Source organism: Artibeus jamaicensis, unplaced genomic scaffold, assembly GCF_021234435.1.
Source record: "Artibeus jamaicensis isolate MK-2021 breed Jamaican fruit bat unplaced genomic scaffold, CSHL_Jam_final scaffold_854, whole genome shotgun sequence".
Classification (NCBI taxonomy): domain Eukaryota; kingdom Metazoa; phylum Chordata; class Mammalia; order Chiroptera; family Phyllostomidae; genus Artibeus; species Artibeus jamaicensis.
In genome coordinates, this window is record NW_026522058.1 from 921,298 (window position 1) to 941,860 (window position 20,563).

A 20,563-nucleotide genomic window follows, 5' to 3' on the forward strand; every position below is an offset into this window, starting at 1 on the left:
TTAAAAAATTGGTATGAAATATGTATGAAATTGGTAGAGATATATGTAACTCTGTATCTTAAGGAAGGATTAAACTTTTCCTTTGAGAGAGAGGCTTAATTCCACAAAAGCAAACTTAGGGTTTGGGGTTCTGAATTTAGAAAGGACAAAACTGTGGCAAATCTCTTCTCACCTTCTTCCCCAGATTTTAACACCACATTTAAAAAAAAAGATGCCTCACAAGTCCGTACCTTTGCACACTGTTCCCTCCATAGTATTGCCTTTCCTCCCCTTCCTCGTGTTGTAAACGTCGAGACCAAAGGCAATTCACCTGGTTGCCTCTGAGGTGGTGAGAGGGGGTGGAGTATTGGTGAAAAGGAGCGCAGAAAGATTTATATCTTGATTGGGGTGGTATTTACATGGATGTGTGTATTTATCAACATCCATTAAACTATACAACAAACTGTGCTAATTAAAATTTTTTATAACAGTAACAAGGAAAATGTCAATTCAAAGCATCATTTCTTATAAATTTTCTCTGAGCTCCGCTTCTAGCACAAACTGATTTGCATACTCCTCTTCTGTATCTCTCAAACAGTAAACAAATTATTCCTATCATAGAACTTATCTCATTGTACATACACAGCTACTGAATTTGTCTTCCTCTCTGGACTATGTGATTTAGAGGGCAAAGACTGCACCTTTGTGGTATCTCCTGCACCACTGAAAGCACCACCATATAAAGTGAAAGAAGTGCACTGTAATATCCTTGTCCATCAGACACCCTTTATTATGCGCCTCTTATTTCTCAGGTGGGTCTCCCATGTACCCAGATTCTTGTATCTGCATCCTTTCTGGGAACTAGAGGCACAGAAGGCAATGCCCCAGCAGGGTATCAAGACAAGGGATGAGAAGACAGCGTGGGAATGGCTCTACTCAAAACAGCCTTCTGAGATGTTGGGAGGATGTGGGAGGATTTTGTAAGGGAGTATCTTGGATTTTTGCTCAAGATTTCCTTCACCATTTCAGGATACTAGACTTAGACTGTAAGAGAAGATATGGAGTAAGAAAAGTTAGGTGAGGGCTCCATAGCTCAGGGGTTAGAGCACTGGTCTTGTAAACCAGGGGTCGCGAGTTCAAATCTCGCTGGGGCCTGTTCCACTTTTGCTTTTTTTCCCACTCCCTCGCATGGATTCAAGGATGTCAATGCAGTTGTGGTCCGCAGATCTCCATTAAGCTCCACACAGTCTGAGAAAACTCTCCGGCGATGCAGATGTTCCCCTACTGCACAGTGAGTCCTTCGGAGCAGCTGAGAGATGACACGCGGCTTGTACCTTTTGTCTGCGGTGTAAACAAGCACGCATTCCCACCAACAGAAGGCAGCAGAACGCACCACTGTTTGGGAAGTGACTAGTGACGTGAGTAAGCCTTGAGGCAAACGCTGAGGGATGATTGCACGTGGCTCGTTGGTCTAGGGGTATGATTCTCGCTTAGGGTGCGAGAGGTCCCGGGTTCAAATCCCGGACGAGCCCTACTTTTCTTCCATTTTGCTTCTAACTGGAGGGAAGAACGTCCCCTTGCCCGGCCTGCGGGGGTCGCTGCAGGGCAAACGGCGCCTGGAAAGTTGTTTGGAAACGACGTAGTGCTGCTCTAGGGAGCTGTTTCTTTTCAGGCAAGGAGCTGGGAGCTGAAAGACTACCATCATCACCACTTTGCGAGTGTGCGAGGTGTCCTGCATGTGCCTGACGCCGTGCAGAGCTTCAAGCCCCTGTCGGAACTGTAACGGCCGACTTTCCGTTTGGTCTGTGCGCTTCCCTCCTGGAAAGGTTTCCGTCTCTCGGGAGGGCGGGCAGGTCGTGGACCAGCCGTTTCCGCCGGTCTCAAGCTTCGTGGCTTAAAAGAAGAAAGAAGTCAAAGCATTATGCTTTATTCATTTTGTCTGTGATCTTCAACAGGGTGATAACAAGTGCTCCAAACATGCTCTTTAGCTGAGGGAAGAAAGAGGCAAAGCAAGTCTTACAAGTTTACAAAAGCCCTAGCGCTGTGCTTCTGCAAAATCGGGCTTCCGAGGCATCATCATGATATTGCGATAGCCTACGGGTATTATTTCATTAAGAAAAACTTTAAATTATGAAGTGCTTAAAAATGGGATGTGGAGACAGTGTCTTACCGTGGCAGATCGAAATGCAACAATCATAGCTAAGAGAAAATAAAGTCTGGCAGCGGTGGGATTCGAACCCACGCCCCCGAAGAGACTGGAGCCTTAATCCAGCGCCTTAGACCGCTCGGCCACGCTACCTCTTACTGCTGTAGTGAGGAGGCATTTCATGTACCCTTTCCGCTCTCTCACTTCCGTTCCACCCCATTATTCATGTACTTGCAGTTTTATTGGGTTCATATCTTTCTGTTTCCCCTCACGTATTTCTGGTTTGCTTTGATTTCTTTCTTTTATGCCACAAAGCTTGAGATCGGCGGAAACAGCTGGTCCACGGCTTGCAAGTCCTTCCGAGAGACCGGAGACCTTTGTGGGGTTGGCACCAGCTGGTCGCCGAGGAGAGTCAGGGCCCTTTCCTGCCTTGGGCGCCTCCTCCTGGAGGAAGCCGCGTGGTGAGTGCTTTTGCTAGTGAAAGATTCTGAATCTGAGGTTGTCCCGGAGGAGACGGGGAAAGTTTCAGGGAGGTGAGAATCTAAGGCCGGGACAGGCCGAGCCAAATAATCCGTCAGTCTTGTGAGGAGGCGGGGAGAAGCTTCCTTTCCGAGCCCTGCTCTCCCGCCTACCGCGGGCGAAGATGCCTAGGAGTCGCCTTCCCAGGAAGGCGCGAAGTAGAGCCCAGAAGGCTCTCCGCTCCCCAACGGCCCAGGGATCACCCCACGGCTCCTGCCTGTCCTTGATTTGATTGCCTCCCACCATTCCGAAAGCATCTGTAGTCTACTTGGAAGCCCAAACGTGCAGCAAAATTATTCCCGTTGATCCTAAAAAATTTTTTCCTAAAATTATCTGTAGTCTAAGGGTATTGGGTAAAGAAATGTATCCAATTTTTTCCTGAATTTGGGTAAAGGGGACTTGCAGTGATGCGTTGGTCCACTAGGTGGCACTCCGTGCTCTCAGTTAGGGAAAAAACTCTTAACTGCAGACGTGGCTAAAACTTTTCTACTAGGGTTGTAAAACTAAAAAATTATCATATTCCCGGCTCGTTGGTCTAGGGGTATGATTCTCGCTTAGGGTGCGAGAGGTCCCGGGTTCAAATCCCGGACGAGCCCTGTTTTCCACGCGCGAATATGTTTATTGCTGTTGAGCATCATCACACTAATCAAGTTCCTATTGTACCTACTATCACTGTATGGAAATGATTTTATACTCCGCCGGTTCAGGTTTATACACTTACTCTGTACACGACTAGTCCTTCTATTATTAAATCACCAGGATAAATGCCAGATGTTATTGCACATAATTTATATAGCATAATATTTCTTCTACAAAATCATTATTTTTAAAATCAACCATCACTATTTATCTTTTGCATTTTTTATTATCCAGGAACTATTTATTCAGGACTTAGGAAGGCATATTTTATGTCAATAGTCTCACATTACCGTCAATTTCCCTCTACTGTAAGCAGAGGGGCCGGGGTTGGAGGGGGCTTTGCTTGGTGGGACTTCTGGTCGGTAAACGTAGCAGGCCTCTTGTTGCATAAAGCCTGGGCTTCCTCCCTCATTGAAGACTAACATTCCAGGGCCCATGCAGATGTTGAGTGGGGGGGGGGGGGAGTGTCAGGTGGTGTAGCACCTTGGGAATGAACTTACCAGGGATGCTCAAGCCTGCCTGCACATTAGACTCGTTTTTGAAATTTTGTTAGTTATTAAAATGTCCCCTGGTATAATTAGGTTTGGCCTGGGAGCTACTGATGCTACCTAGTTGCTCTACAGGCCACAACTAGAGACCAGGCTTGTATCCCAGTAACTCTAGGCATGCTGTATCCCCAGAATCAGCTGCTACTTCATCTTTCATAGTTAGGTTTAGTTCTGGGTTCAACCATGTGCCAAACTTTGTTTCTTCTGGTGATCCTCGCCCAAGCCACAGAATCAGATTGTACTCCAAAAGAAAAAAGACAGCCTGAATAAAGTTATTTGGCCTGCTTTATTTGAGAGGTGTGGCAAATGTGTGCATGAGGAGGGGTGCTTCCACTCACTACCCAGGTATAGACTCTGGGATCACACTCTTCACCCTTACTTCCTCCTTAACTGTTGAGGGTTTTCAGTGCTCGCTCACATCTTGCTATTTCAGTCAGATGTTCCCTGACTCACCTGATGAAGAAGAGCTACAAACCACATGTATTTTTCACCCCACTCTTTACTGTGCTGCTGAGTATTTAACTTCTAGTACCTTTCCAGATATTTGGAAAACCTGTGAAACAACCTTAGAATCATCCTTTAGCCCTCTCTCTTACAACCCACATTCAGTCCTTTAACAAATGATATTAGCTGTACCTTAAGAATGTTTCCAGAATCCAGACACGTCTCACCATCTCCCCCTCTACCACTGCTGTAGTCTGAGCCACCACCTCTGCAGTAGCCCCTTAGCTGTTCTCCCTGGTTGGCCCTTGTGCCCCTTCAGTCTGTTCCCAACAGACAAGACAACATTCTTGTCAAAGCCTAGGTCAGAGCTGGTCATTGCTCTGCTTAAAACCCTCTGTGCATTTCCGTTTCGTTCAGCATAAAATCATTCACCTTGCTGTGACTGAAAATACACGATTTTGCCACTCTTGTATTGCCTGCACTTCCCTGATCTCACCTCCTACCACTCTGTCCCTCTGCTGGCAGCATTCCGACTACATTGGCTTCTAACGCTCCTCAGAAATCCCCACCCCTGTGTTTTCATACTTGCTTTTCTCTCTGCTTCTTATCTCGCTCATACCTGCGTGTCTCAGTTCCTTGCTGTTTTTAAGAGCTCTGCTCAGATGTTACCTATCTAAAAGGACTTCTCTGATCATTCTGTATGAAACAGCACCCACCCACTTTGCTCTCTATTCTCCTTCTGTACCTAAATTTTCTTCTTTGTGCATACCACCACCTGACTTTTGCTGCTGCTGCTGCTGCTGCTGCTGCTGCTGTCATTAACTCCCCCACCCCCTCCACTATGATAGCAGCATTGTGAGAACAGAGTGCTTTTTTACTGCTGCAGACTCACAGGCTGGAACAGTTCTTAGGACCTAATAGATACTAAGTATTTGGTTAATGAATTGTGTAAATTGTTGTTTTAAATCAGAAAAGTTATACAGGCTTTCTAGAAATACCCGAACCTGTGACACTGAGGGAGATAAGGAGCATGAAGGTACTGGGGTCTTGACCTGAGGGCACTTGCAGTGTGGGGAATGTGCCGTCCTCTGGGAAAGTTGAGGGGGAGCCATGCCTGAAAAGTATTCTGTAGTAGCTCTCCCACTGGGCCACAGTATGGACCTATTTATGCTTTAAGGAAGCACTGAAAAGTTCTTCTGACCGGACATAAAGGAAGGCACCACGTAAACTCTCCGGAGCTTTAAATTTGACATCAGCGTCATTGGCTCCTTTACAGACTTGCTTAAGTGCCCAGCTGCTTCAGACTTTTAAGGCTCTGGGCAAATTCTGAACCAATGGTGTTTTGGGACCACATTGTAGGGTCGCACCCATTGTAGGGTTACAGACTCAACAGCCATCCTGTAAGAATCTGTAAAAAAATTGATTTAATAAACTGATGAACCAAAGGCCACAATAGGGAGACAAAGGACGAAAAGGAAAACTAAGGTTAGGGAAGGACCTGTGTAACTACCAGGACGCCATCAACCGCGTTTGACCAGGTTTTGAGATGAGGGATCGCAGTCATATGAGCCCTAAAGGAGACACTGTTAGCCTGCGGAGAGGATGCCTGGTGGGTGATGATACGGAGCCGGTTGAGAATCTCTGCTGGTCACAAACAAGCTGTTATAATAGGCAGCAGCTCGGTTCCCGGGAGTTCCCGGGAACTGCTCCCTTGTGGCCAAATCAGGTAATGTCAGGTGTCTTATTTTTAGGTTCTTACTGAGATTGCAGATTAAACATTAATTTCTAGGGATCCCACTACTTTTTGTTGATCCTTCTGTGTACATGACATGGGTGTGGAACTTACAGAGGGTAGGTCTGTGTTATTGTCCTAGGATAAGGTGTTCATGGAATCAGGCTGAACTACTTACTAAGTTAGGTGGCATCTCGTGGTGTGGATAGAAAGCAAGAGAACAGGGGCAGCACCCACTAGCAAAACTCGTTAGCTTGGTTTTTACCAGCTAAAGTGGGAGAATCAGAGGGACAACCATAGATTTAAGGTCTTGAGTAGTAATTAGAGGTAAATCAACACTTTCCTTTTCATTGATCTTTCTGGGCTCATGTCCATTGGGCGCTACAAGGGTCCCACCAAAGAAGCCTTCAAAGAAGATTTCTGAATTTTACAAAGTACAGCTCATTGATACTGTGGTTAAAGAGCAAAATATAGTTCTTTCAGGTCATTCACTTATGTGTTATTCCATTCAATCAATATTTACTGAACAGCTATTGAGCAAAAATATTACAGGCTGGGGCAAAAGCAGGTTTACAGTTGTTCATATGGAAAAAGACATGCATGTTAGGGTTATTACAATAGCTTTATTAACTGTGCTTTGCCTACTCACAACTGCAAACCTACTTTTGCCCCACCCTATGTATGGAGGGAGAAAAGGAGAGGTTTGAGGTGAGGGTCTCCGTGCAAGGCTGCATAGGCAGAGGTAAGGACTGTGGTCATTATTTTAAGACTTATGAATAGCCATCGACATTTTAGGGAGCAAGGAGTGGACAGCAGAGGCACAGAACTAGTTTGTCTTTTAAAAAGATTTCCGTGGTATAGTATGGTTGACAAAAAGCCACAGGGAGCACTGTTTCAGCACTCTAACAGGCAACCACAGAGACCTGCACCATGGAATGTGGTGGCTGGGTGTGCTTTATCAACTCTCAGTTGCTCCCGGTTTTCACCTAATGCATTCATTTCCCCAACTCTGCCAGCCCCCAGCCGCTTGTAAAGGAGGTCAGCCAGGCCCATGGAATTAAGGTCAGGGTCACGGAGCTAGTTAGTGGCTGAGCCAGTTCAAGACAGGCTCTCACAACTGCTAGGCCACTGTTCATTTTGCTCTGGCTGAGTGCTTCTGAGAAAAAGGAGGGTTTTGTTTGGTTTGGTTTTTATTGCATCTGGGTTCTTTAAGGCATCTGTAATTATTCAGGGGTTGGGGACAATCATTATTTTCTTCCAAGGAATCTTATCTAATTTTCAGGGAAGCTGGAACTGGCTCGGGGAGGAGAACAGGGCCTGGGGGTGACGTTGGAGGTGCTGCAAGGGAAGGCTGGGTTAATGGCATTTCCAAACGAGGATTCAAAGGAACCTGTTGTGGACCCAGCCTGGGGACACACATGAGAAACCAGGGATGCTATGATCAAAGCGATCTCAGAAGTGGAAAACTGAAGGACAGGGGCCTCCTAGAAAGACATGCTTAGGGCAACCTCCCCTCATCATGGCCTCCCCTGGGCTATTAAGTGGTGACAGTAATTTCAGGGATACAACTAACATCAAAAAAAAAAAAAAAGAAATGGCTTGGTTTGCCCCCAAAGGAGAACAGGACCTCCTGTGCTCCTAGCCCGGGGCTGCAACTGCACAGCTGAGATTGATAGCCTCTGATCTGAGTCTGAACACATTCTGCCCAAATCAGGAGCAGCTTGTTCTTAGACATACGTTTACCTCATCTGGACAGCGCGACGGATGACTTCATGGGAAGGCAGTTGGAAGAATGCCCAGAGGCTGTGAACATAGCCAACGAATCCCTCCAGAGTAGGGGTGCTTCATGCCCCACTTTCCCCCCAATAATAAGTATTCTTGATTGTCCCTCTGACCAGACTCCTAATTCCCTAGGCGAGTTCACAGGGCTACTCTGCCACACTCCTGAATTAGGGCTCCAGCTCCCACTGCTGGGCCTGGTGCCCAGGACCCATTTCCCCATTGCTCACCCTGACTCCAGGCTGGAAGGCAGAGGGCATGGCTTTACGTCCCCCATGTGTGTGTATGCACCTGTGTGTTGAGAGTGGAGTAGGAGAGGTTGCCAGAGAAGTGTCTTCCTAAGGGAATAGCCATTGGGGTCACTTTATTTAGTTCAGAACCTTAGTGTGCGACAGCAGAAAGGGAGTTTATAGATAGTCCTATTCTTCCTTTATTCTTTTCTTTCACCTTCATTCTAGAGATGAAGACACTGGGATTCTGAGAAGTGATGTGGCTTTGGAAGATCACACAACTAGTTAGCAGCAGAAGAGCAACATCTGGTCCTTTCATCCACTCCACGAACACTTTTTGTTCTCCTGGGAAGTACCAGGCAGTGTGCTTGACCAAACAAGCAACGTGTTCTGGCTCGCCATAGGCACACAGCACACATGAGAGAAGGGCAAATAAACCCTTGCAAATAATACATGTTAAGACTAAGTCAGGTACAGGAAGCATGGAGGAGGGCTTCTTCCAGAATCTCTGAAAGGAGATGGAAGTGGTTGATTTAAGATGGGTTCCTGGAGGAGTCGATAGAGTCCCATGTCTTTGCCCTGCCCTTAGAGGTATTTCTTGACACCTGAGCTTACACAGGATGCCTGAGAGTTTGTGGGAGGCAGCAGAGATTTCCTCATGGACAAGGCCCACTTCCAAGGTTAGAAAGAAACTCCCGATCATCTGACTGTTCTCCACACCAGTACAGTAGGTGAAAAGTTTGGGAGGGCTCCTTGGTAAGGAGGAACAGGGAGAGAAAAAAATAGGTCCCAACTCAAAAGTACTTCCAACCTTTTGGTCTTAAGACAGGTGCTAAAAGTTGGCATCTGGGTGATAGAGAAGTAGGAAGAAGGGGTTAGAGAATGGTGCGGGGAGGCGAACACCTTCCGCTCTAAACCACCTTCCTGGGTGTGAGGTGTTCCCAGCTTCCTCACTGCCAGCCACTCCGGCTTTGGCCCCTGTTCCCAACCTTCAGACATAGTCTCACTTCTCCTTCCCTGTGCCTGGCCTGGGACCTCTGTCCCTGGTGGAACCTGGTCACTCTGCTCATCTCCAGGATTCTTGATGAACTGCTTTCTACAAACGCTGAAAGAACACAGGTAATTAAGGACTAGAACTGAGAGACCAGTCCTTCCTCCTCCAGCAGTGCGTTTGGGAGGCAGGTCCTTCCAGTGTGTGTTGAGGGGCAGGTACTCTGGAAAGCTCTGAATCAGAACAGAAATTCACGTGCAGGGTTTCACGTGAGGTATTGAGCAATTCCACATAATAATGTAAATGTCAGTTTCAACGTGGGGTGGGTGAAATTCTTTATCAATTACCATGCTGTTTACCAATTCAGGGCTCATCTCTTGTAGTGATCCCTGAACGTCAGTGTGCATTATAATCACCAGAGGTGGGCAACTGATTACCAATGCAGATTCCAGGACCTCACCCCCAGTCTTCCATCTGATAGGTCTGGGGTAAGGCCCAGGTTTCTGTGTTTTTAATTAATTAATAGCCACAGAGGGATGGATTTCACTTAGAAACCTTTCTAAATGGTTTCTGAAAAACAGTCTGTGGGAGCCAGGCAGTGGCAGACTGAGTGGCTGAGGGCTGGCGGTGAGGTAGCCTTCCCCCGTAGTGTGCTCTGCAACCTCCTTCTGCTCCCATTCTTCGAGAAGGGCGATTCATGTTTCCTCGGTTGAGGGTAAAGACTCAGAAAGTGCATCTCAGGAAGAGAGCCCCTAGCCCCCTCCTGTGGCATGATCGCGGTCTGATGGGGCCCAGGGCTGGCGAAAGAGGAGATAGACAGCCCACGATAAGGAGGGTAAGCACACCCACATCGGGGCGCCCCAGAGAAAGGTGCAGCCCGAAAGGGAGTCCTTGTGAAGGGTCTGCTGATAGCTGCTGAGTCTAGTGAATATTTTTTTCCTCTTTTGTAATTAAAAATGTTCAGAATGTCTGTTACACTCCACATCCTGTATTCAGTGTGTAGGAGAGCACCCAGGCTTTCGGAGGAGCTGCTGCAACAGGATGGACAGACAGACAGCCTTGATGATTCATTGTAGACAAGAGATAAAAGCAGTCCTCAGAGAGCTCCTAAAACATTTCAGGAAAAGAGTTAGAATTCTACTAGTAATAAGGATGGGGCTTGAATTTTTGTACATTCTTTAAAGGGAGGGCAGTACCCCAAATCTAAAATCCCGGGGCTCCCTAGGTTCCATTCCCTTTTGCTTATCGTTTCCTTTGCTCCCACCCGGAGGCCTGGTTACCACCTGTGGCTCCCAGTCCCGGCCTGTCCCACACCGATATTCCATGGACCCCTGTTCTGCCGTGGTGCCCCTTAACTAAAGTTCCATGCTCAAATCAATTTGTAAAAGCCTTAGTTGAATGAAACCAGTCAAGCTTCTCTGTTGCTGTGCTTCTCAGAATTGTGCTTTGTGGATTTATTGAGAAGAAATATAATTAACAGTGTCTCTCAAACTTTTGATCATGAAACTTTTTTCTTGAATTACACTCATTAATGTTTTCCATAATAATGTGCGCCTGAAGACAAGTAGGAAAAATGCTGTTACTTGTCCTCCAGTGTTTATTCTCCCTTTTTTGTTTGGAAACCAGAATTTCAGCTAAGGCACATGAGCCTCATCCCCCAGAATAAACCCTGCATTTCCCAGTGTCCCTTGCAGTTAGATGTGACTGACCAAATAAATGCAAGTGAGCTGTAAGTGGAAATGATGTGCGAAACTTTGAGATGTGTCCTTAGAAGGCAGTGCCACACCCTTTTTGTGCCTTTCTTCTCCCAGCTGGCTGGAATGCAGATGTGATGTCTGGAGCTGCAGCAGCCACCTGGATTGTGACATGGAAGTCACACTCTGAGACAGAAGTCAGAACCTGGAAGCACCTGGCTGATCCAGGACTTGCTACCCCAGCCTTTCTTTTACATGAGAAATAAAGCTCCATCTTCCTTAGACTACTATCTCTTTGACTTTTCTGTCATCAAGCAGCCATTTGGAAAATGTATAACAATAATCTCTTCAGATAGATTTCTCTTTAAACAATGAAAATATTTCTGCAAATGATGTGCAAATCAAAATTTATTAATTGGAAAATGAATCAATAATTAATTGGGTACTTATATCTTTGTGGCATTGTGAAACACATATCCCAAACAGGGCAGTTTGAATTCTGGAAGGACACCCAGAATGAAAGTTTTTAGAAAGTAAATAATAACATCTTGGTTGTTCATTTTCATGGTCTGGAATTATGGTTTTTTGTATAGAAAGGGACACATTTTTAAAGACTTTTCCAGGATTCTCTAGACAATTTTTACCTCAAAATGTTTTTCTTCTCATCAATTAGAAAGACACAGGTATACAGGTTTGTCCAGAAATTATCCAGGCATGTAATATATATAGAGGCATTTATTGAATAAGATACATGAAACACTGTACATAGGACAATGATGCCTCAGTCCCCTTCAAAGCAGGCACTTTGCAACCTCACCCAGTTCCCCTAATTGCCATCAGTTGCCCCGTCACATTTTCCTGAATTTTATTCATGGTCTGAAATCTGTTTCCTTTCAAGGTGACTTTAGTTTTGGGAAAAGCCAGAGGGTGCAGGGTGCCAAATCTGGGCTGTAGGGGGGCTGAGTCACCTGGGTGATTTGATCTTTCACCAAAAAACTCTGCTTGAGATGTGATGCATGAGCAGGTGACTTGTCGTGATGAAGCTGCCAATCATCAGTTGCCCATAGCTGCAGCCTTCTGAATCATCTGAATAGTTTCCATGGAGAAATGTTCAAGCTTAACACACAATTTGATGCAGATTCATTGCTCTATTCACTCAGGCATTTTGAATGCAATAGTCACACAGTACACATCCCACTTGACAGCATCTACCACCCCCACTGACTAGTACAGTGAAGTCATCATTGTTCATGCATGTGCATTCCAGTCCACTCTTCCTAGCTGCCGTGTTACATCGATGTCACACAAACCATTCTTGTTGTATTAACAACAGTTGGACTTTTTCCAGACAGACCTCGTATATAGAGGAGACTATGCAAAAGTCTCACCAAAAGAGAAATCCTTTCAGGGCAAGGAGTCATAAAACTAAGCCTGTTTTCCCATTCCTATATCAAATGACCTGAAGATGATAGCAACAAAAATAATCCTATTGTTTCAAAACCTTGGTCTTTCACCAAGCACTCCTCCACTAATTTTCCACATAGGTTTCCAATGTATGCCACAGTTCAGTAGTTCCCAAAATTTTGCTGCATATTAGAATCATTGGAAGAGCTTTTATTAATAATCCAAAACCCAGGTAACTTCCAATACCAATTAAAGCAGAATGTCTCAAAGTGGCATTAAAAAATGTCCAGCTGATTCCATTATTCAGCAGAGTTTGGGAACCATTGCCATATTTTCCGGGGCTTTATCAAGAGAATGTTAATGTCAGGGGATTGTTCTGCCCTGTCCTGAACACCATGTGGGACTAGAATTTGCTAAAACTGAAGTTTAAGTGTCAAGAAAGTGAGGTTCTTATTACTTTTGTCATCTTCCACCTCCACCTGAAATGTTCTGCAATTAATTTCTTTTTTTAAAGTTTTTATCTTTATTTTATGTAGGTATTTACTTATTGTTTAGAGAGGGGAGGAGAGACAGAAAGAAATGGAAAGAAACATCAATGTGTGGTTGCCTCTTGCCATGTGCCTTACTGGGGACCTAGCCCACAACCCAGGCATGTGCTCTAGACTGGGAATCAAACTGGTGATTTTTTTATTCACAGGCAGGAACTCAACCACTGAGCCACACCAGCCAGGGCTGCAATTAATTCCTTCATTAATGAAATGGAGGTAATAGTTACTTCACAGGTTTGAGTAAGAACTGGCTGAAAATTTGGAAAATAGACAATCCTGTGTCTGGCACACATCAGGACTTTATTAAATGTTTTGAAAAATCTTCACTTGTTTAATGAGGACACTTTCAGGACCTGCCTTAGCCAACTCTCCCTCTGAAGGTGGCTTCCCTTCCTTCCCAAAGGCACCAAGCACACTCCCCTACAGGCCCCGCCCTTTCTGCTGTTTCCACTCTGGCCCTCCCCACACCGAACAGTTGTCAGAGAACAGCAAGACACAAGGGACTTTTTCAGATCCATAATCACAAGGATATGTCACTTGTGAAAGCTACAGCAAAAAAGAGCGGTAAGACAAGCTGACATAGCCAATTAGGGTTGACAAGAGGAGAACTGGGAAGAACAGAGTAGAAGACAGTGCTAAAAACATGGAATTGGGCGGAATTAGGGTTGAGACAATGATGGGAAGGAAGTCATTCTGCAAGAGGAATAAAACAATGAGGCATGGGTACTTTTGAGCACCTCTGTCCAGCTTTGTGGTAAGTACTCTGACAGATCAGGAGCACTAGGAGATCAGATCCTTGCTATCAAAGAGCTGATGGAAGTAAAACAAATGGGAATGATTAGAGAACAGTTCAATGCCCAACTCTGAGAGCTGAAACGGTCAGGAACAGCTTTCTTGGAGAGCTGTACCTCCAGCTGGATCTTGCAGGGTAAGCATGATTTTAATTAGCAGAGAGAAGGAAATCAAATATCCTAAGGGTGGGGGAGCAAAGTCAGGGTATGGGGCTGGAGGAATCTGATTACCCTCTGCTACTTTCTCTTTCCTCTTACTCTTCAGAAGTCAGAGCACAAGATGTAAAGGGACTCTTACCCCTGATGATAATAATGGTGATAATTTTCCTGCTGATTCTATTTTGGGAAAACGAGCTGTATGAGGAAGTCGCGGAGTCAACCATAGAGCACTTGCATGTGGACTACCCTCAGAGCAACATCCGTGTAAGGTACTGCAACCACATGATCTTCCAAAGAATCATCAAGGAACCTGACAACACATGCAGGAAGGAGCATGTCTTCATCCATGAGAGGCCTCGAAAAATCAATAGTGTTTGCACTTCTCCCAAGAAGATGGCTTGCCAAAATTATTCCAGCATTTTATGCTTCCAGAGTGAGACAAGGTTCAAAATGACAGTCTGTAAGCTCGCTGAAGGTGTCAGGTATCCTGCATGCAGGTACCACCTTTCCCCCACAGAGGGGTTCATTCTGGTCACTTGTGACAATACGGGGCCAGTTACTTTCCAGAGATATGTTGAATAACTCGAGTCCAGCGCCTTGGGTCTGAGATCCTCTCTTGTCCTCTGTCAGGGGTGCTGGTGCTGGTTCTTTCTGATGTGCACCTGAGCTGTGGACGTGGGGTAAAGCCTGGAATGAAATGGAGTAGCCACCGGTAACTCCTTTATCCTTCCAGTATTGCTGAGCTGGAATCTTCTTATTCTGCTTCAACTATAAAGCTCTATTGAATTAAACCAAAAACTATGCTTGTATTTCAATTTTTTGTCCCTTTTCTTGGGGTCACTTGATGAGAGCTAAGAGTGTATCCTGTGCAGGATTGGGCTGAGGATAAGGTGAGTGAGGCACTCACTTCACAAGCAAATTTTAAGGAGCACCCCCCCCAAGTAATCTAGATAAATAATACTTTTCAGAAATCCGAATTAATGCAAAAATCCCTGATGAACAAAATACCTGAATTTTAAACCAAGACCTGATCTGACAGGGCTGGATTTAGGGTGATGAGGGACCCCCGAGTTGTGCTCCTGAAGGGTCAGAGCCTGATATTTAAATTTTTGATATTTGTTCATTAGGGATTGTTTTGAATTAAATCAGTTTTAAAGATTGCATTAAAATATTACTTTGATTACTGGGTTTGTTTTTAACTCTCTTAACTTTTGTACTGAAAGCAAGCACCTTATTCATTTTACCCTAATCCCATACTTGGTCTTAAGTGTAGAGGCAGTTGGGGTTGTCTCTTAGGATTTTCCGTAAAGATGGCATATAGACCTCAAGCTGCATCAGCTCCTGTTCAGCCGCTCCCTGTGTGCCTTGAAAGAAAGGGCAAAAGACATCAGAAGGGGCCTGACTGGTCAGAAACCATTTCCTTGGAAGACTGTGGAGAGAAATAGATCCGGATTTCTGAGGGAGAGTATCGCCTCTTCGCATCCCTGAAGGAAACAGAAGGGACTTTGACTCAGACTACTCTTCCTTTTTTAGTTCTTGCAACTGAACTGGTTGTTTAGTTCTTTCACATTCAACAATAGGCAGTGGATCTTTAGAGTTAGAGGGCAAAGGAAGAGAAGGGAGAGAAAGAGAGGCTCCTGATTCTGGGAATTTGATGAAGTCCCATTCCTCTCTGAGCCTTAGCTGTCTCATCTGTAAACTGGGAGGGCTTGAGCTAGATAATCTTTGAGTTTCTCCCCAGGCCTATCATACCACAATTCTATTCCTTAGTAGTACAGAAATTAGCCTTGTTGGAGGGGAGGGTTAGTATTGAAGAATAGTAAGAAATAAGGGATATTTGGCAATTAAGTGGCAGATTGTGGGAAAACTAATTCTGAACATTCCAATCCTGTATGTGAGCAATGCATGAGCTTCAGAGGGCCCGATCTGTTCTGATCTTCTCAGTTGAGAGACTTCAACTATTGCATTATTTATCTGTACTTAATTCAAGGTCAGATCAAAAAAAGGAGGCACACCTGTGCTATTAACTCTCTGTTGTGAACATCAAATTCTAAATGACTGATTGGATTGTGGAGGGAACAGGGTGACTAATGTGAGTAAAGGACACTTTGCAACCTGTGCGAGGCTCACCCAAGTCGGGCGGCCCTTTCGCAGCTGAGTTTCATTACCCATTTCTCTGTGGGAACCCCATTGTTACTGTTGTCTTATGGGAGTTTGATGCTCCCCAGGGAGCAGAGCCCTCACGCCTGAAAATATTGAGCAACAACAACAGGTGGTCCCTCGTATATGAGTCCTGGTAGCAGCATCATTTCTTGGACAAAGCTTTAACTTACTAAAATGTGTCCCTTAAGGCTCCTGTTTCTATGTTCTGAATTCTGATTCCCTTTCCAACTCTCCTCCCTAAGCTTTATTGTTCTTTCCTTCCCAATGATTTCATTTTCTCACCTAACCTCCCTCTACTAATGAAACACAAAATCAGGTATCCCCACTGAAGTGAGTCAGTATGCACCTGAGATGGCTCACTGGAAATTATCCTCAGAGTATTTTTATTTGGTGGGGATCAAAGCCCAGTCCAAGTGACTTCTGACGTTTTAGGAATGTGCAGTTTGGGGGGTTTATGTTGTTGCTGTTTATTTGTGTTAATGGGCACCTAGCAGCCCAAATCAGACCCAGGTAGCTGCTAATTCTGTCCACTTGAAATACATGTTGTGCGAAAACTGGGAATCTCTATGCTGTTTTTCCTCTTCTTTTCCTCCTTATTGTATGTGTGCATTCCTATGATCACCTCACTGTCGATGCTGATGGTAGCTGATGTTTAGGAAACAACCTAAGCCCTTCTTCCCTCCTCCCTTCACCCTGCACCCAGTCTGTGCTCAAGGCACAGATGTGAACATGTCCATGTAATTCTTAATAATAAATACACAATCAATCCAATTACTAAGGCTTATATATTTTTAGTACTGTGTTTTTGCTCTCATTTTACACACAGGACATTTTAAAATTAAATGTAATTAAAAATATAAGTCCATTGATATGCTGCCATCATTGCACTCTGGGTGGGATTTTTCAGACTATGAGGGACAGTGAAGCAGCTCCTTGGCTTGGAGCTCCTGTGTTGTAAATAGGCATTCAATAAAAAAAGCAAAAATAAAGAGATGGAATGGAGTGTATTCAAAAAGAGTGGGCCACACTGATTTTCTGAGAGCCAGTGTGCATAGCAAAATAATGGGAGAGGAGCCTTGAGAAGCAGGTTGAGACGAGATCAAGTAGAGCCTTGACTCAGCGGCCTCAGTGAGTTCCATTACCTCCCATGGGCAATGAGGAATAGTTGAAGGTTTCTGAAGTAGCGTCACTGCAAGTGGTGTTTTAGAAAAGCAGGGCATTGAAGGAATTGGATGGGCAGGGAGTGGTGATTGGGATGTAAATGTGATAATGCAAGAGCTACATGTGTAAGGGAAGGAAGCTCTTAAAGGTGAGAGAGAGAGAAAAAAAGAGATCTTGCTAGAGCAAGAGAATGAATGATCACTCTAAATAATCATTCTTTCTGGGATTTTCAATACAAATCTTCCAGCATTGACATCCAGTACAGAATTTTCCTCACTAATCAAGCCATGGTATGTTGTTGACAAAATTGCTGAGAAATCTGTGTATACACAGGTCAGTGTTTGACTCTGTACAGACTAAAAAGAAGCAGGAATGTGTTCCAGGCTCAAGGAATTTTGAGCCTCAGTAAGAGGGAGAAAAGACTAACCTGTCTCAACAACTTGAAAAAAAAAAAAGACCATATAAAGTAAAGTGCAATATAATCTATGCTGTAGGGGTTTCAAAGAAGGAAAGAAGCCACTTTGGGCTAAAGTATAAATAAATGGACAGTGACAATTTCACAGAAGAGGAAGCAGTGGTGCTGCCCAGGTCGCTGGGATTCGGACAGCCAAACGGACACTTCCACTTCGTTTGATCCTCTGACTGCCCCGATTCCATGTTGTCTCCTCCTTTGATCTCATACAGTTCTACCTACCGTGTTTTTAGCCCCTCCTTCCCTCAGTTAGACCCAATAGCAAACACTTCCATGAAACAGATATAGTTTCACTTCTTGCCCTGCAACAACCTAGAAGCTTTCTCCAGAGGATCAACTGTGCCCAAGAAACTGGTAAAGACAGATGTCCCATGACTGAGAATTGATGGGAAAATAAATGGGGGAGGGGGAAAATAACATTGTGGTTTTTTTTCAAGTGTTTACTGTGTGGCAGGTACCATGGGAGGGTGTAGGGATGTAGCAATAGTGAGGAAGGTGTTGAGTGGGATTCTCGAGACTGTTCTGAAGATTACAGACCCTTCAAATGAGATTGCAGACAAGGAGAAAAGGGAGAGAAATAACTACTAGGTAGGTTCTGGGCACTTCAAACATATTCTCTTATGTAATTTTCACATTCTCTGTTTTTGGCATAGGGAAACTGAGGTTAGTTAACTGAGGTAACTTGTTAGTGGATAAGCAGGAATTTGAGGCTGGGTTCAGACCCCACAGCTGGTCATTTGCGCTTCCATTAACAGCTGTAAAACTAAGTTACACTGATGGGGTCAATCCTGGGAATAACTGTCATGAGGAAAAGAGAGCTGTCTCCTTAATATTCTCCTTATTTTTATCTTTGACTCTACTTTCACTGCAGAGGAGATTACCCTGGATCTGAGATGGAGGTCTGTCTGCTGCTACTCAGCCTGGGCTTGATTCTTGTAGGATCTTCAGGAAACAAAATGGACACAGTTAAAAAAGAATTCTCAGAGGAAGAGATGCAAGGTGACTTGGCAGACAGTGACCAAGAAAAACAGACCATCGAGGTATCCATGAACTCAACTCTGTCAGCTACAAACACCAGCTTTAGCATGTCCAAGGATATTGTATCTTCATCACTGACATTCAGGAGATTACATTATAGCTTCCCCAAGGGAAACAGCTCAGGTGATGACATAAAGAATTACAGCGACATGGTGATCTGGAGAAAAGTTTCACAAGCGAATGGGTCATGCATGTTGAGCAATAACTCTATCCATGGCTTCATGGAAGTGACTGGTGGGACCCCCAAGGTCTCCAGCTATAAGTGTGGGCAGGATCTTGGCATAAGCTGCTCTGAGATCCCAGAACTGGAGACCACTATGGGCCAGCTCACTACAGGCAAACCATTCCACAGGTGCCAATACCAGGGTGTTACCTCATTAAAGAAAATATTGGCAGTGCTAACAGGTAATTCTCTGATGAGCTGGTTAGTTAGTGGCTTTAAATTGTAAATCCCACAGGGGTGTGAACGATAGTCTATCTAACAAGAACATATGTATTGTGGTCATTGCTTGTTGCCTTCTGTTATCTGTATCTACCCTTTTAGCACTATGGTAAAGTTCTGATTATACTAACTGAAGTAATGGAAAATCTAAATTTGTGCATAATCTGATTAAAATTCATAACTGATCTTGGAGTGCAAATACTTTCTCTCTTCACACACACACACACACACACACACACACACACACACACACATACACACGCACACTTTCTCTCACCTACACTGAGTTCCATCCTAACAGTTATAAAGCCAAGAAGCAGAGTTCACCCAAATTGACAGGATTAAGGAAAGAAGGCTCCAGACTGCTATAGATAATTAAAAATTAATTGTATTGCCACTGAGATTATTCAGAGGAATAATGAACCAGCATAGGGGATATCATCACTGCTTGTCTTCAGAGAACTGTGTGCACTGATGCACGCACACAAATGTGAGCTCCTGCCTGTGCAGCCGGAGGTCTGCCCGCCCTACAGAAGCTGCTGGAGGAAAAAGATCCTGTGCCTTAGCTGCTGCCCTCAGCCAGCAGCTCCAGCCCTAAGCAGTCTTCGTTCCTTCTTCCTCATCCTTATCTATTTCACAGGTCGCTATAGAGAAGAAATAAAATGTGTATTGAGATTTTTCTCAAGGATACTCTTGATTCCCTGGGGCAGAGAATGGCAAGCCACGAAGGGGTGAAATAGGAAGTTTATGTCAAGTGCCAGGTGGAATTAATCTTTAATCTTGTTTTCTGATATTGTAGTGATTTTTTAACTATCAATTGTTTATTTGTTCATTTTTATGGTTCAATACTCTACATAAAATATGGGCAGGCATCTTGTTCCTTAACGCATGCCTATGTACTCCTGTTTTCTCATCATACATCCTCCCTCTATCCCAAGGCAACTCTTTTTTAATGTCCTAATTTTAAATGAATGCATGTGAATGAATGTCACATCACTGAAATACTTGTTGTATATCATTCTTTGTATATCAATTTTCATAGTGTTTATCACATTTGGTGTGGAATTCTCATTACATCACAAGTGCAAAACTCTGACAATCAACCAACATGCAGCATGAGGGCAGATACCTTTTAGTCCGGTTTTCCTTGTTGGTGTGGTGGCTGTTAAAATAATCCCTTAGGTTTGGCCAAATAGGTATGTAATTAGCACTCAATTTGCACTTGGCAGTCACGGAAGAAAGTGATAGAGGGAAATGCCTGGGGCACAAAGTTCTCTTCTCTGTAAAAGGAGAACCCCCGGGCCCTGGAAGAAAGATGGGATCCATTCCAGGGACAGTTCCCAAGTGGCGAGGCTGGTGTCACCACCAACTCATCAGCCATGGGGTGAGCTCTGTCCACAGTAGAGCAGTCCAGTGGGTCCCCTCTTGGTTCATGTTTCAGTAACTTCTTTCCCACAATAGAATTCTACTGTGGAGTCCAGCTCTGGGTAATGGGCATGTCAGCCCCAGAGACAAAACTATTCAAGCTTTGGGGAATGTTTTTGGCAATATGCAAGAAAAAACAAATCCAGCCTGCTTCAGATCTTAGTACAGATTTCTTCCTTCACCAGGAGAGAAGAGCGAAACCCAGAATGAATACCTCTTTTTACATCAGGAGCATCCTCTAAAGACCAAACCTTTCCGC

At 44.5% G+C, this 20,563-nt stretch overlaps 2 protein-coding genes and 4 non-coding genes across 11 annotated transcripts in view; 5 read left to right on the forward strand and 1 right to left on the reverse strand.

Annotated features, from left to right (window-relative positions):
• Window positions 1-14,394, forward strand: part of RNASE12 (ribonuclease A family member 12 (inactive)) — a 23,468-nt gene extending 9,074 nt beyond the window's left edge. The window contains exons 1-2 of one of the 4 annotated variants that reach the window (XM_037128614.2): window positions 2,502-2,586; window positions 13,710-14,376. In XM_037128614.2, the coding sequence (XP_036984509.2) occupies window positions 13,748-14,185 (438 nt within the window). In that variant the 5' untranslated portion in view covers window positions 2,502-2,586; window positions 13,710-13,747 and the 3' untranslated portion in view covers window positions 14,186-14,376. Of the gene's footprint in view, window positions 1-2,501; window positions 2,587-9,045; window positions 9,136-13,376; window positions 13,408-13,709 lie in introns of those variants that run through there. The other 3 variants (XM_037128615.2, XM_053660754.1, XM_053660753.1) reach the window with 3 other exon arrangements.
• The window catches only part of RNASE11 (ribonuclease A family member 11 (inactive)), a 28,154-nt gene extending 9,090 nt beyond the window's left edge, over window positions 1-19,064 (forward strand). Inside the window, exons 1-2 of one of the 3 annotated variants that reach the window (XM_037128617.2) lie at window positions 2,505-2,586; window positions 18,271-19,064. In XM_037128617.2, coding sequence (XP_036984512.2) covers window positions 18,293-18,886 — 594 coding nt within the window. In that variant the 5' untranslated portion in view covers window positions 2,505-2,586; window positions 18,271-18,292 and the 3' untranslated portion in view covers window positions 18,887-19,064. Of the gene's footprint in view, window positions 1-2,504; window positions 2,587-9,078; window positions 9,136-18,270 lie in introns of those variants that run through there. The other 2 variants (XM_053660752.1, XM_037128616.2) reach the window with 2 other exon arrangements.
• TRNAT-UGU (transfer RNA threonine (anticodon UGU)) lies at window positions 1,062-1,134 on the forward strand. The gene has a single exon. It is a non-coding gene; the product is annotated as a tRNA-Thr (tRNA).
• Window positions 1,440-1,511, forward strand: TRNAP-AGG (transfer RNA proline (anticodon AGG)). The gene has a single exon. It is a non-coding gene; the product is annotated as a tRNA-Pro (tRNA).
• Window positions 2,197-2,278, reverse strand: TRNAL-AAG (transfer RNA leucine (anticodon AAG)). The gene has a single exon. It is a non-coding gene; the product is annotated as a tRNA-Leu (tRNA).
• TRNAP-AGG (transfer RNA proline (anticodon AGG)) lies at window positions 3,169-3,240 on the forward strand. Its single transcript has one exon. It is a non-coding gene; the product is annotated as a tRNA-Pro (tRNA).
• Window positions 19,065-20,563: the final 1,499 nt, after the last annotated feature.